The sequence below is a fragment of the Stegodyphus dumicola genome, chromosome 8 (assembly GCF_044657685.1).
Source record: "Stegodyphus dumicola isolate Sdum_Otavi_A_Nest chromosome 8, ASM4465768v1".
Lineage (NCBI taxonomy): Eukaryota > Metazoa > Arthropoda > Arachnida > Araneae > Eresidae > Stegodyphus > Stegodyphus dumicola.
Window position 1 is genome coordinate 172,729,183 of NC_140775.1, and position 16,863 is coordinate 172,746,045.

At 30.9% G+C, this 16,863-nt stretch overlaps 1 protein-coding gene across 9 annotated transcripts in view; it reads right to left on the reverse strand.

The window, feature by feature from the left end:
* LOC118196646 (uncharacterized) overlaps positions 1-16,863 on the reverse strand; it is a 109,326-nt gene that overhangs the window by 60,287 nt on the left and 32,176 nt on the right. For 8 of the 9 annotated variants that reach the window (XM_085822762.1, XM_085822767.1, XM_085822769.1 and 5 more), the window contains exons 6-7: positions 11,885-11,944; positions 1,673-1,744 (exon numbers count right to left, since the gene is read on the reverse strand). In XM_085822762.1, coding sequence (XP_085678888.1) covers positions 1,673-1,744; positions 11,885-11,944 — 132 coding nt within the window. Of the gene's footprint in view, positions 1-1,672; positions 1,745-6,793; positions 6,906-11,884; positions 11,945-16,863 lie in introns of those variants that run through there. The other variant, XM_085822765.1, reaches the window with a different exon arrangement.

The following is a 16,863-nucleotide window of genomic DNA, read 5'->3' on the forward strand; positions in this document are numbered from 1 at the left end:
AAAATATATAAAGATGTCTACCCATGGACATTAAGGATTTTTAAGGATCATCAATGAAAATAATAATAATAAAATAAAGAATATAATTATGAAATGAAAACAGTATATCTATGGAGTATCTTCCTTTTTGAAATAAATTCTAAGAATAAAACAGAAGTATACAAACAGAAGTAACAGACATTACAGTCAGAATATTATAGATAGGGTACATTACAGTCAAGCCTTGGTGTAATGAACAAACCTTTTGGTTCCATGCAGTTTCCTATACATTTAATGTAAATTTTAGCTGCCATATTGAACATCCAAGACCATGAAAATCAGATATAATGAACTGTACGGATATCTTTGATTGGAACTTTTTTTGTGTTATTCATATTTTTTCTAAAAGAAATTTACTAATTATTAAAATCCTTTACGATATTAGGATCTACATGCCATCTACTATACTAATTCCATTCATAAAGAAGACACCCAAACAGTATAGTGGTCAGCGTTGCTGATCGCCGTGCCAAAAGGCCCAGATTTTCAAATCCCAGAGAAGACATGGATGTTTGTAAATGTATAGTGTCTGTGCGGCTGGGGACACTCTAAATATGAAATGAGCCGAAAGTCCTTTCGAGAGGTTGAGAGTAGGGAAAGAGAGGGTAGAAGACCCCTTTCATTTTCAGCTTTCACATAACTTCAACGATTTAAAGATCAAAGAAACTAAGATAAATATTTAAAAGGATAAGGTAATATAAAATGGCAAAGAATCTAAAATAAAATACCAAAAGACCAGAGGCAATAGAAATTTCTTGTTATAACATCAATAATAGAAAATAACACAAGTCCGAGACAGAAATACTGAAAAACAACATTATTCAGGGATGAAAATTATATCAGCTGTGCTTCATCAGTCTCATGTAAAATTATTTGCCAAAAGTTACATACGAAAAGCAAGGGTATCTATGTATGTTGTGACTTATCTCACTTGTCTGACCTCATCATCAGAACAATGTCCATGAAATTTAACATGGCAGTGAGTACAAGGTTAAGTCTGTTGTTGGCAAGAACCCTATTGAGTACCATACAGGTGACTGCAATTTTATCCAATTTCATCCCAATTTTGAAAGAGCACTACGGGGGATAAGCCTGAGTCTCCTACTACGAAACAACACAAGAGAACTTTTGGCTCACAAATTTAGAACAGCTTCATGCCCCAAAGACACTATACATTTACAAACATCCATGTCTTCTCCAGGAATTGAAGCTAGGCCCTTCAATATTGTAGTCAGAGTCACTAACCACTATTCCATATGAGCAAAATGAAAGATTGAAGAAGTTTTGGTTGAAGAAAGATGATCAGTGCCCTTAAGGTTGAAATAAGATGATCAATGCCCTTAAGATGCAAGTCTATTTTTAAAAAAGAAACAGGAATTACATTTCGAATAGCTTAAAAAACTGAAAATGCATTTTGACTCAAATGAATAGCTTTTTGGTTCCAACTATGGGTGGTTGTCTACTTTAGACCAATTAGCTTATGTCTGATTGACATTACAAGCTTTTTTGTAACATCATACTCTACCAATAATGCTTATTTGGGAAAAAAAAATTAAATTAAAATCAAGCATTGAATCAAGAGATTTGAATTCAGAAATTATACACATTTGGCAACAATACACATTGCACACACCTTGCCATTCAGTCATTCCATGTGCCTCAGAGTTTCCTTTGTGTTTAATCCTCGTGTCTGTGACTAATGAATCTAAAAAGAAAAAATTAACATCATGTAACAATCAACAAGCTAAAAAATAATGAAAGACAGCTAATTAAGACATAAAAAGGAGAAATATTAAATGATATGAAAGCAGGAAAAAAAGAATGAATGCCTGTAATTTGAAGATACTTCATTTCACATTATCGGCAATTTTGAAGGGCAGCGAAAGAATTCCCAATGCTGTAAAAGAAACTGCTTCTATTCCAATGATTCTCAACTAATGTGTCGCGATATTCTTGAAGGGTGCCATAAAATTTTATGAATGCAGACAATAAAAATTATTTTGTATGCGCTTATGTATGGTGTTACTATTCTTATGCAATACAACTTATTTTTCTTATATGGTGCATGTATGATTTTTCTATATCCAGGGTTTGCAATTAAGGATGGAAATTAAGGCCTTTTAAGGACAATTAATCAGGGTTCATACACGTTTCTGCACACGGAAATTAAGGACTTTTAAGGACCATTAATGAAAAAATTAAGGAGCTATGAGCAAATAGGAACTGAATAAATTCAATTAAAAATATTATTCTATGCCTGAATTTCACTTTTGTAATACCATCTTAAAAATAAAACAGATCCCTAAGTAGTATGCATTATTACATGAATTAACATAATTATTAATAAGTTTGAGAATAAAATAAAACTTCATGCAGTTTATCAAGTAGCATTAAATATTTTACACTTATACAGTCAAAAGTCTTTAATCCGGAGCTCAAAGCTGCAAACTTTCTGCGCATGCATAAAAGCATAATGCGTTTACGCATGCTCGTTTAATGTATAACGGACGGTATAAGCTAAGCTAAAATTATCTAATTATCTATTTCAGTTAATGTTGCAGATTTTGTTGTTCCTTAATCCTCTAATTAGATCCGGATTATTATTTTTTGCAGACTGTTAGAGCAATTTTATAAAAGTAAGCTTGAACTTTCGATTATGTGAAAAAGAATTTCCAATTCTAGAGCTGGCAGAGGATCTATAAAGTGAAAGCATGTTTCGATGTCCATCAAACAAAAAGTGGAATTGCTGCAGAAAATGGATAAAGATATATCCATCTCAAAATTATGTGAGGAGTATAAAAAGTCAACTGTATATGACATAAGAAAAAAGAAGGGGAGAAGTTGCAGCACGCAATGAACTGGAAGTTGAACTGTCAGCACTATCCTTATCTTCAGGGCCGATGTTTTTATTTTATTCGGCTTATAATTCCTTACTAAATGTAGTATTTCATCTCGATGTACTCCGTCTTTGATACAATTTAAATCAAATTCCTTGTCATTATAAATATCACAAATACACATCAAATAGTTTTCTGCTTGCAATTTTCTAATTTCGACTATGCGTAATGTATGCTTTATGTAAGCGCGCATTTAAAGAAATGTTTAATAAAGTAAACAAATAAATATTAAGCTTTTTCCTTCCTTGTACCAAGTAAAAAGGAAGTATTGTAATCGCGAAAAGTTTCAGGCAGCATATTTCAACGAAAATATCCATTTTGACAGTTATCGAATGCAATTTAACGATGTTTTTGCGTGATATCTGTATGTAAGGACAGAATAAAATACTCTTTTCCTTCAAAAAAATTATAAAACTGCTTTAAAATTAATTCTGAAGTGAATGTTTTGTGGCATCTGTACGAACGTATGTTACGTATCTCGCATAACTCAAAAATGAGTAGCCTCAGAACGTTGAAATTTTGTATATAGGACTGCTATAACATGTAGATGTGCACCTCGTATTTTCGTTGCAATCGGCCGCACCAAACGTATATAAATATATTTATATATATATCCACTCTGTTACCCGGCTCAGTGATCTCAGTTTCTTTACTCTTATATGTTTGTAAATTGTAAATTTTTTTGCTTTAAAATTGATTGAATTATGTTGTTTTTATCTTCCAGTTAAGGATTTTATGCCTTTAGTAAATCTGTGTGCAATATTTTTAGAATTATCAGCAATTTTAAAGTTGTTTAATTGCCGCTAAGCCTGTTTTAATGGTGGCCATTGATATTTACATTTGAAACAGGAGACTAGTGGATTTGTTGCCAATCTAGAGAAACTTAGCTTCGCAACAACAAAGATAACGCATTCATTTATTATTGCCAATTAAATCATGCTTAATTCTTTCTGGAATTTTTTCGAGGAAATAAGCGTTTGAGATTTACTTCGTAATTTTTAATATAGATATTTTGAGTTTTTATGTATTTTTGCCTTCTCGCGAAGTAGGAACTGAATTAATTAAATGAGAAATACTCAATCGTCTGTGAAAAACTGTTTCTTTTTTGTTTTATTTGCTTAATTTCTTTTATACGTAGTTCTAGCTTTATTATAGTATTTGAATAGAACATGTGGCAACGATTAGATAATTCTTTAAATGATATACATTTTGTGCATTCTGAGTTATAATATGAATGAAATATAATACTGTTAAGTAAACCTAGCGCCAGAGTGTCGCTATGGTAAACAAAGTGAATTTTAAAGAATGCATTTATTCTATTGTGGTTTATGCACTGTCGGTGAAGTAGGTTTAATTCAATCTAATAAGTTTAAATAAAATGCAAGAAAAAATGCGTATAATTTAATATTCCGTACAAGGAAGTCATGTGGTGTACATATCAGATTTTTTTTTTTGTAAATTTTGATACCCTTTAGATCATAATTGCTCTTTATTTCATAAATTACGGTTTCATATTTTTAATTTCATAATTTCTGCATGCCATCTTACCAGATTTAAACTGATGATCTATAAACCGGAAAAACCGATAATCCGGAATCGCCGAAGTCCCGACGAGCCCGGATTAAAGACTTTTGACTGTAATAGGTTGGACATATTTGAAAGAAGATAAGTGACATTTACGTTTTACTAATAGTTAGCTTTATGTTGATTTTTTTATGTCTCATTTTGTCACATATTTGGTCAGTCTAGAGCAGAGGTTCTCAACCAGTGGTATGTGTACTACTGGTGGTACGCAAGAAAAAATAAGTGGTACACAAAGAAGCAAAGTATTTTTAACTATTTATTTAAAAAATTAAAATCCTAACAAACTGATTGAGTTTTTTCTCTAACACTCGTAAATTTATGTGATCTTTTCAAGAGTGGTGGTAGTAGTACTTTGTAGCGGTGGTACTAAAAAGGTTTTCAATTTTTGTTTAGATGGTACACGTTAGTCAAAAGGTTGAGAACCACTGGTCTAGAGGTTTGGTAAATAGCAGGTAGATTTTATGTCAAACGGCATTGGCTAAAATGAAAAGTAAGATCATAATCAGCATGATTCATAACAAAAGACTAGATGTTATTACCGCTGCTGCTTGACTAGAGAGAGACCTGCTGATTAGAACAAACCTGAAAGGCCTGATGTAGGCACAGTTGGCAAGTGTTGAAAGTTAGTCAGGCTCTGTTTGATGCAGTTAGTGTCGTGACTTTGTGTAGAGTTCCATGGGTTGTAACTCAGTTAATATACTTTCAGGTTCCAATCCAATAAGCCATTAAAGCACCAGAGGTAATAAGTTGTTTTGTATTATTTTAAGTCTCACTAGATGCAAAGAATAAGTTTGACCTGAATTTCTACATTTTTGTGTTTTATCTTGTGACCACAGTGAATATTAATGAAAGGCAATAACTTGCTTTAATATGTAGAGATAATTTTTAAGGGTAAGCAGTTAGTTATAAATAATTAAAATAGGTAAATCATTATGGATTTACATGGCCACTATTAAATTTTATTTTTTTAACAATATTTGTTAAAAAAGCCCTATTAAAATCAAAATCTAATAAAATTTCACAGTTTAAAATACATGCAATTTATGACACTGATTCTTAAATGGTATTAGAATAATTACACATTAAAAGCTACAAAACATTTATGTTTGTAACAACAACATTCAACAAAATATTTATCCGTCATTTTAATCTGAAGCCTTCCCAAACATTTTGGCTAGTTTACATCAATTTCCTTCTCTTTAAGCATCTTTTCTAACAATTAGAGATTTGTCTCAATATTCAAACCAGTGCTCTCGCTAGTTTCTGCATGCTTTATCTCCTAACTTGTCAACCTCTCCACAATGCACCTATAAGGCTTTACTTGATCTGGTAAAAGAAAAACAGTCACAAACCCCCAACAGACATGAAGCAAATTATTGCTATGTCTGAAAGTAACTATATTATCAGACAAAGGTTTAAAGAAGCCTCTTATTTAAAAAGAACTTAGAACATAAATGCATGTTCTGATGCTAACAAAATCAATTACAGCTCATGGTGACGTAATTAAACAAGAACAGTCAAATTCAAACTAAAAATGTGGACTAGTGGTCAAAGATTATACAATTTAATTTTACTTTAATCTGGCTCAGTAACTCTATCATATGAGGAGATAGAAATGCAAAAATATAGTAAAGGCTGAAATCGTAAACAATTGGATAATTTACATAATAATGACTGCACATATCTTTGAAGAATAATTTTCTGTTCCTGTGTTTGTGTATTCTGTTTCTTTCTTCAACATGTTTCCTTTTCATTTTAGAAGTTTTGGATTTAGTTAAGGATTTCTGTTATTCTTAAAAACACTATATGTATTTAGAATGTATAGAAAAAGTGGCTAATTTCATTTCTTTAGTAATATGAGCATTCAGAAGAAATATGAAATATATATGGTAAGGGCTGGTTATAGAGCTATTGTGGCAGAGTTTTTAGAATTTAGTGACACACACAGCAACAAAATCTAGAAATGTCAAAACTTTTTGAATTATTAGATGAATCTTTTAAATTGTCAATTTTCAATTTCTTTATTTATAAAAAAATTCCTTTCTTATAATGCTGTCCATGTGATAAGATTAGAAGCCTTTTTGATATTTTCATGCTTGTGTCTAGAGAAAAATAGAAGAAATAAAAGGAAGATAAACATGTTAAGAAAAAGATTCTAGTATCAGAAGTAAAACATTAAAATATTGTGTTTTCATTGTTCTTCCAGACATTCTCCAAAAAGTAAGAAATTCATCACACATTTTCTATAAAATGCATCCATTACGTGTTAATACCATGGGGACAATTTTTCATTTTGTTATGTTTTCTGGAATCTTCTAGAATCGTGAGTCTATAAATCTTGCCTTCAAATTCTTCTTAACTTTCCTTTATGCAATGTCTAAAATCCTAAAAAAAAAAAAAATCATCCCTACCAATTCTGTAACAGCAAAAGGCCAGAAATATTTTGAAAAAAATCAGAGGAAAAAAGTGTAAAATTAATTTTATACAGATTCTGAGACAATTACATGGGAAAAAATCTTACCATCAAAAAATTCAAAGAGATATTTTTAATTCATTGCATAGCTATTTTGCTTTTGATAAGAACCGTTTTGTAAATTGTGTTTTACAATGTTATACCTTGTTCATTTTTCAATTCGAATTATTGCATAACAAGTGACCAAAATGAAATTTTATAATATGAAAGTGATTTTTTTAAAATTTTAATGTTATTTTCTAAATATTATTTCAATATATTACCATTGTTTTAATGAAATTGATCAATGTTACAATGTTTTAGAAACATCGTTGAAAAATTCCCAGATCTTAGAATTAAAAATTTTCTTTAGAAACTGATTTTAAAATCGCCAAAATGTTCTAGTATCATTGTAGATAAGTCGTGAAATTTAGAACCGTTTAATAAAAAAATTCGCATCCCCAAAAACTAAAAGTTCTTTGTTAGAAAAAATGAAATAACTTTGAAATGCTTATGTTTCACTTCTTGCTCAGAAACTCAAGTATCCCACCATTTATATTAGAAATAGGAACAAATTATAATCCATGAACCCATTCAAAACATAACCATATTTATCAGTGAATTACCAAAAATATTCCTCCAAAATGCTAATTCACACTCAAAATCACAGTCGTAAAAACAGATAGAAATTTCCGAAGATTAAAATTAAGGACCTTCTGTTGATTTTGTACCAAAATTAAGGACTAAAGATCGATTTGAAAAAAAACCTAAGTACTTTTAAGGACTGTATGAATCCTGCTAATGCTTCGTTAACATTTCTGTGGACAAATGATCTTACCTTCTATGGTTCTTTTTTCTTAAAAGTTAGCCAGTGTGCTACTAGTATTTGGATTTTGCATGCATTTATTCCAAATTGAATATACATGAGTTTTAAATGCATTATTTTAAAATTTATTTTGCAGTATACATACACATATATACATTCGGCCTTTTCCACTTTTAATTAAAATAAGCAAGTAACATTTATTTTAAAATCTGACAACTGAATTATGAAAAAAAAACATTGGTGACAATTTTCAGTTGAATTAAGAACAAAATATTAGAATATTTAATTTATATGCATATTACAACAGCAACTTCTCTTTTACATGCAGAAGCAATTATCTTTTTTATGAGTCATTTCTGTTTGTCCATCCTCATAAAACAAGGAGGGGGGAAAAGAAGAATTATAATACAAGAAAAAATGCCTATGCTGGCTTTCTGTGCATTTTTTTTTTTTTTTTTACTTCTCTTCTACAGAATATCAATGAGATTAGCACTCATGTTTCTGGATAAGCTCATTGTTAAAACTTTTTTCTTTTAAAATCATAGACTCATAAACTTTAAACATGAGATTCTGTTTCTCATGCTTCACTTATCCAAAGTTCAGAGCAACAGCACTGAATTCCAAACAGACAGACATACAGACATCCACATACTAATACATATTACAAATGATCTCTAAAAAATTAGATTCATATGGACTTATTTTAAGCAACTTCACAACAATCAGCTATGTATAAATAATTCTGTATGCTGAAATAATATAATTCAATTCAATTAAAGCTTTCAGATTTTATATTATGCCCCAGAGGGGTGTTTTTTTAACGTTGTATGTGTTACCTGTATTTATTAAAGATCATGTTCTTCACACTTAAACCGTAAAATTCAATTCAACAGTAATATCACAATCACAAAATATTTAAAAGTGCATATCTTAGAATTTCCGATACACAATCTTGCACGCTGGACTTAATTTTTTTTTTTTCTTTTCTGTACAGTGTTGCCATTGCACATTTTGAAATCATCGAGTTTCTTAATCAAAAACTCATAAATACTTTACTAAATATGAACTAGAAAATAAAACAAATTCCAAATTTGGTCTTCTAGATGCCCATATTCAGGTGGAGACATATGCTATTCAAAATGGCTCCAAGTACCGTTGTTTTATCACAGTGCGAGAAACATGCATACATTTATGCAGATTCTTCATTATTTAATTTCTTTAAATATAATACAGGACTCTTATATTTGGTGGCAACAATTTAAAAAGCTATTCGCGGTTAATAGCGAATCAATGCCAAAACGAATCTGGGCAAATAGGATTAATTTTTAAAATAAAGATGATGCCAAATCAAAAGCTCTTTCATGGTATCTTAGTTTGGGTATATGATAAATGCTGGATGATTTCTAATGTATGAAACAGTCACTTGAAATTGTTTGGACCCATCAACCATATGCTCTTCTACATAAGTCACAGCTAGAGATGACAGCTTCGACACACATCTCATGGAAAAAGAAAAACAATCTGAAGCGGATACCACAGTTTCCTCGCATCCCTATTAAATTATACATATTTATTTGCTGCACTTCATTTAAACTTCTTTCAATTCAAAGTAACCTTTTGGCACACCCAACTAATTTCAATAAAAAAGAGAGGTGCACAACTAGATGTTTTAGCACTGCCATATAAAAAATTCAACATTCTATGGCTAACCGTTTATGAGTTACGCAAGATACAAACGTAAAGACACCACGCCGATACTAGTCAAAAATCCTAAATACAAAATTTCAACATTTTACAGTGAGTTTGAGTTTTGAGATATTTTTGAAAGTATAGACCTAATGACGAAACTATTAGAAATGTATTCAGAAACAGTCAAAACTGACATTTCTGTTGAAATCTGACTTTTTTTTTTTACCATTATAATACTATCTTTGTTTTCTTTACAAAGTAATGGAAGCATTTTAATCACAAAAAAAAAAAAAAAATAAAATAAAAAAAAAAATAAATAAAGTTTAAAAAAATGGAAAAGAATGGACCTTCTTGTTTATCATTCCAGAAGGAATTATTACATAATTTTTGCAAACACTGGAAGTATCAGCAAATAAACTGTTCAAAGACTATCTTTAAAAGTTTGATAATGAGTGGATATCAGCAGTCAACAAATTTACTGTAACTGGAAAAATCCAAAGACTTTCCATTGGAGTGATTTGCTTGTGGATTTTAGTGTATGGGCTCTGATACACGAAGTAGTAGTAGTGAACTCCAGGCAAACAGGGATATCAAATGCTCTTGATAGTTCTGAAGATCAATGTATATGAGAAGACAGACCAAATGGTGATGAATATGATGATAGCTGCGATGACAGCAGTGACCAGCAGCAAACTGCAGTGCATGACACTGACAGCAGTTTTAGCTGCAATTAATCATTTGAGGCCTGGGAAATAGGGGTGGATAGTAATATCAGCAGACAAAATTTAAAATATGGGGAAGCAGAAAAAATATATCTTATCACATATTGTAATATTACTGTGCATTCTTTATGGAATGTACTTTGCTTTTAAATAAATAATACTGTGATAGTTACTGGTAGTTTATCCCTGAATACTTTTAATTTGTTACATTCTTATCATAACTGTATCTTTTGGAAATTTAGTTACTAGTGTAATTTTCCAGTCTTGATTTCTATATGCTCTTATTTTGTTTACAAATTTTCACGTTGCACTGCTCAGATAGGACAATGGTTAGTGCGAGTCTGACTGCATACCGAAGGGTTCAGGTTCAAATCCTGGAGAAAGCATGAATGTAATTTGACCGTTCTTTCATAGGAGGCAAAGATGGCCCACCTCTAAAGTGCCTCCATAATTAAGAAACTATTGCTTTCAGCCCTTTATAGTGGCCAATGCCTGTAAACAGCTACAACTGGAAATTGGAGGGGGGGGGATTATTTTGTATGCTGAAATAATACAATTCAATTCCGTTAAAATGAATATCAGATAAAGATGGCATTAAAATAAATTACAAGGTAGTAAACATCAATAATCTTAAATTTTCATTTTCTAATCAATGAGAAACATAAATTTATAAAAATTGAACTAAAGCTCCTTTTTTATCATTGATTAACTAAACAAAATAAAAAGAAATGTCACTGTTTCATTTACATGGAGTTAATTCTGAAGTCAAACACTGAACCACTATCGTACTGGCAAACAGAACACTCATAGCTTTACATCAACTTTCATTTATGTGCCATGGTACAACATAATTGCTTTGTTTGAATCCACTATTATGTTTCTGTGGAGTGATTTATACAAAGCGGGTATCTTTTATTATCCATTTATATGAAAAAAATTAAAGCTAGAATCAATTTATTACAATTCGAATATACAGCCCCTTTTGGACCTTTGCAGTTTCTGAAATGTTCAGTTGAAAATGTCCTTCCAGTTCTGGAAAGTACAACTGAATAAATTCCATATTCTTGCCCATTCAACCCAGATATGTCTCATTGATATCACTGAATATTCTGCTTCAGGTATCTAGGATACTGACCAAAGCAAGATATTGTTAACAAAACAACATCATTTATCGAACAGTGTTCCCATAAACAGCAAGTAACACAGAGCATGTTTAGCTTTATCTTAAGAGCAGGAGGAAATTTCAGCGTTTATTGTAAAAATGAAAAATTTTTGTGTATATTTTACGTTTTGATGTGATCAACTACTGTAAGCTTTTTTTTTTTTTTTTTTTGCCATACAATAACAAAACAGTGAAAAAAGTAACAAATACCATTATTTCATAAAAATTATCAGAAATTAATTACAAACTTAATTCTATTGCTCACTTTAAATATTGCATTAATACTGCAGTTTTATATGCAATGTATACTAATTTGATTAGAGATACATTTATGAAGTTAAAAAATGCTTTCATATTTGCATAATAGAAAAGAACAATATAATGGATTGAAACAGAATATCATTAAGTAGGCCAAATCTTTGCAAATGTAATATCTGAATTGTTTTCCCACAAGAATAATGCATTTATTTTATACATTAAGAATATTCCTGCAATAAATGTAAAGAAAAGAACCTTTTTTTACACTGCAAGACTTCTTTTTGTTCCCTTTTGTCTTCCTTCTTTTCTCCTTCCCTAAAGTAATAACATTTATTAATTCAATAGCTATACAACAGAACAGCACATAGGTGAACAACAAATAACATCATTCAAAATAAGGACTGGCAAAAGCACCATTTTGAACTTACATAATTGTGGTTAATGATACATAAAAGGCAATAAACTGTGTTTATTCATGTATCCCCCCCCCAGCTTCCTAGCAAAAGGCACTGAAACTTTTTTAAATAATCATGCAATTTTCCCCTTCTTCAATTCATTCAGAAAGTAAACAACCCTTAAATAAATAAATAAATAAATAAATAAAAAGACCAACTAAAAACTACAGGAGCAATTTTTAAACTAAAGACATTGTCAAAATAAAAATTTCCTAATTGTATCATAGTTTGGGTACATGATAGTGCTGTATTGGTCGTGTCAACTAACGAGAAGCATACAGGGTGATACAGGGTGAAGCATACAACTATCAGTCTGAGAGATGCCAAAAATTTAGTTTTCTAAGAGATAGATCTAGCAGATCACAAAGAGGAAGGCTCATAATGAAAATTAAATTACTCTGTAATAATTAATATATGCTGTGCAAAAAAAGGGGGGACAGTTCTATGTCTCCTATTCTACTGAGCTGAATGACGAAATTCAAATTGCTTTTTCAGATTTCAAAAGCATGACTTAGTACACATAATAAATTTATATATAGCACTGTTCTAATATATGTATTTTGACACCGAAATTTAAGGAGAAATTTAAAACCGAAATTTCACTTTTAAAAGTTTATCTTGGCAGATTATTTTCAGTTTGCGTCAGGAATAATTCACTTGGCGAACTTCTTAATTTATAGCAACCTATTTTCTTTTCTTTTTTTCTCATTGTAAACGAAAGGAAAAAAAGGTCCCGTTCATTACTTTCAAGTAATTTTAACACAGCACGTGAACCACATTTGGCGATATTATTACTTGTAACAAATATGCCAAATTTCCAAGCACGCCAATAGGTAAATTCACATATATCTTAGGAAACTGAGAATTAAAAAAAAAAAAAAAAAAAAAGTACTATTCCATTTTGAGGACTGTAAAAAATTGCCAAACTATTGTTGATGCCAGTGCTGCCAAAAATAATTACAACAACCCTATAATAGGAAGTAACTATCTAAAGATTATTGTTTTAATTGATATGAAAGGTTAATTTCATATAATACTTTTTTATTATTATAATTTATATAAAAAAGGCTAAACATAACTGAATGGAAGCATAAGAATAAATAACTATTTCAGATCATTATTATAATTTATATAAAAATTGCTAAACATAACTGAACTGCATCGCTATTTCGTTACCGAGCTATCGTCTAAAGCATAATTTCATCTCGTTGGTTGTTCAAACATAATTTTCCATAATAAATGATGCCTTTTCTTTGAAAAAAATTCTATTGCAGATTTTTTGTCATGGGCAATTCCCATATTGTTAAATCCATAGGATATCAAAAAAAGGATGTAAAATCAAAAAAGAATTTAAAAATTAAACTAGTATTTCAATGGCGTCTTAACAAATATAGAACTATACAACTTACGCAATTTAAAATCAGCGCATACGCTAGATCTGGCGCACTGTTTAAATGGGCGTGTTTGCTAGATTTGGCGCTTTTGCGCATACATTTTCGCTGCAATTTTTTACAGTCCTCAAAACGGAATAGTAGCAAAAAATCTAATTTTCCACTGGTGTGCCTAGAAATATATCTATTTTAAAATGATAATAAAAATTTTATAGGTTATAATACAAATTTTGTATCAAAATATTTATAAAAAATATTTTAAAAATAAATCATAAAAAAATGCTCGAATTATATTTGGATTAAGCCTAAATTTTGAATTCTCGGAGAAGGAACAAAACAAGTAAGGTTAATAAAAAAAAGGTATTAATAAATATATATCAAATTCAATTAACATTGAGGAGTTAAAATTTTGAGAGATAATTTTTTTAAAATTACTCGAGCAATTTTTACAAAACTTGGCATTATTTGAGTTGTAGAATCGGAACATGGAAAAAATTGGTATGTCAGAAAAAGTCCAATTTTGTGTCAAAATACCTATATTAGAACAATGCTGTATATAAATCCAATACATATCCTAAGTTGCGCTTTCGAGACATGAAAAACGCAATTGAATTTCGTCAATCGGCCCAGTAGAATCGGAGATATAGAACTGTTTCTGATGCAAAAACAAAGTTTAAAGTTATAGAAAGCATTTAGCAGAAATAACTATCACAGTAGAAACACCCTAAGATTATGTAATATGCAGACATGGATGACAAAAGTTTTAAAATTAACCAATTTATTAACAATATATATAGAAATAAAAATACAATAAATAAATTTGATAAATACCAAGAACTTAAAATTAAGATTGTAACATAATCATTGCCAAAAATTGCACTTAGTTAACTATTCATTAAACCCCAAGAGTTTTTCCTTTAAGAATATTACACTGTTAATGATATAACAAACATATTACCTGTTCTATGAATACTGGCATTCAAAAACTTGCAAAAAAACATATCACAGAACAAAAACTACACCATTAAGTTGAATTTCACTATGCTTTTGGCCAAGAAGGCACCTGAAAATTAAACCTTAAATATACTTGTATTTATAGATGCCACTCACCGCAGTTTCTTATGGCATACCTGCCAACCTATGACACTCAAAAATCAGGAGATTTTTCACAATGTTAAAAAGACTTTTTAAATGATAAAAATATGGTTTTTAATAATGAATTAACTTTAATAGTAACTAATTCTTAAATGCAAGCAACACAAAAATACCTTACACATAAAAAAACATTTTTATTACTTGCATCGTTTACGGATTAAAAAAAAAAAAAAAAAAAAAAAAAAAAAAAAAAAAAAAAAGGGGGGGGGGGAGGGAATTTTAGTTTAGAAATTTAGGAAGTTTCTTTCTTAAAGAACTAATTTTGTTCACTGCAATTGACACGTATGCCTGCTTTCGCTAAGAAAAGTTTTTCTAATGTGTCATCACTAATATTAGATCTAAATTTAGTCCTCGTTTACGCAACAACACTGAAAATCCTCTCACATTCTGCACTACTATGGGGAACTGTCAAGATGGCCAACACAATTCTAGACAGTTAGCTATATTTTAAAATTCCATCAGCACCTTTCAGTTTTCCAATTAAACAAACTCCACTGGGTGTCAATCCTAGCTGATTTTATAACTTCATTCAAGTTTTTTAATTGTAAACTGCTGTTATGCAGCTGTTGGAACTGTTTCAATTTTTCCTTCCTTTTAGAACTCCTTTCAAGATTATAATAAATATCAACAATGTGTTCATCCACATTTATTGGTAAAGAATCTGCCCCTTTTTCAGCTGCTAAATTTAAGAGGTGACAGGTGCACCTCATAATCTGCAAATCTGAATTTTCCTTTCTTAAGATGCCTGCAACACCAGTCTTCAAGCCTACCAATACTGGCGCATTATCGGCACCAAGTGCTAAGCAATTATCCAGAGGGCCTGCATTTTCTTTTAAAGTTTAATAATTAGCTGTGGTATATTAAAGCCTGTCAAATGTCCTAAAATGGGGACAGAAAGTAAACTGCACTCAATTTCTTAAGAATCTGGATTAAAAAAAGAAACAACAATTGGATACAGTTTTGAATCGGTATTATTGCTTCTATCCGTAAAGAGGCAGAACGGAGCTGTTTTGTGCAATCAATAACTGAAGATTTATTTTTCAAACTTATTTCTTTAACAATTGCACCTGTTTTGGTTCTTGCACTTGAGTATTTCTTAGCAATTTCACTATCGGGAAACATTTTTCTAAATAAAGCTGCAGCGTGATCCAATGCATTCAGTGGGAGGTTGTGCTCCAGTAAAAAGGCAGAGAACAGACATTCTGCATTAATAACTTTTTGGTCCTTTGTTTCCGAAGAAAAATTTAATTTTTCGTTTTTTTAAAAAACAACTCATGTTATCCTTGTGTTTTTGTGTTCGCACATGTTTGAGAACATCCGCTCTTCCACATTGCGAATTCGAAAAATCGCAACGACAGGCGGTGCACATCGCAAATTTATTACATTTTCTTGAGGAAATAATGGAACGAAAGTCAACTGTGGACAATTTTTGAAACGTACACGAGTATTTCATTCTCGCAGACATAACAAAAGATGATAATTTCTAAAACTATTTCCCGAAGGCACGTGCACTCACACAACTCAGCACAAATTGAACGAAATAACTAAAGAACATCCAAATAACAGCTTGCTTTGTCCTCATTGGCTAATATATGCCAGCTGACACGCAGTGGAGTTCGATGCCCATTGGAGAACTGGAGAACGACGTTTCTGGGATACGTATAATGCACTCACTCACAAAGCTCACTCACAAAGCATAAGTTATCTGATTCGTAAGGTTTTGTTTTAGATATAATCTAGAGAAAATTCAATTGCTTTCAGACGTCCAAAATCACTTTTGTTCATATAACAAAGTATTAAGCCAAGTTCCATAAAAATCGTGAGAAATTTTAAGAATAAGAAAAAGTCGGGAGAAATATATTGTAAATCGGGTTGGCGGGAGATCGGTCGAAAATCGGGAGTCTCCCGCCTAAATCGGGAGAGTTGGCAACTCTGTTATGGGAAACCACAGCTTGAAAAACATTGCCGCTAAACCTTGAAAATCACTTGTGTTAATGATGCCGACCACAGCAGTTGCTCACCAGAAACCACAACTGAAATACAACGCCGCTTTGCAGAATCCTGGAAAACAAACATAGCCTGGAACCACGGCACTGAAGAGCCACTTAAGACTAGACGACAAGTGTCACAAGAACGTCTCCGAATGTGAGCTGGAACAGTATCCAAAGAGCAATGGAAACAGGAACAAGAAGGACTAAGCCAGAGCGATGTGAGATATTTATATACGTAGTAG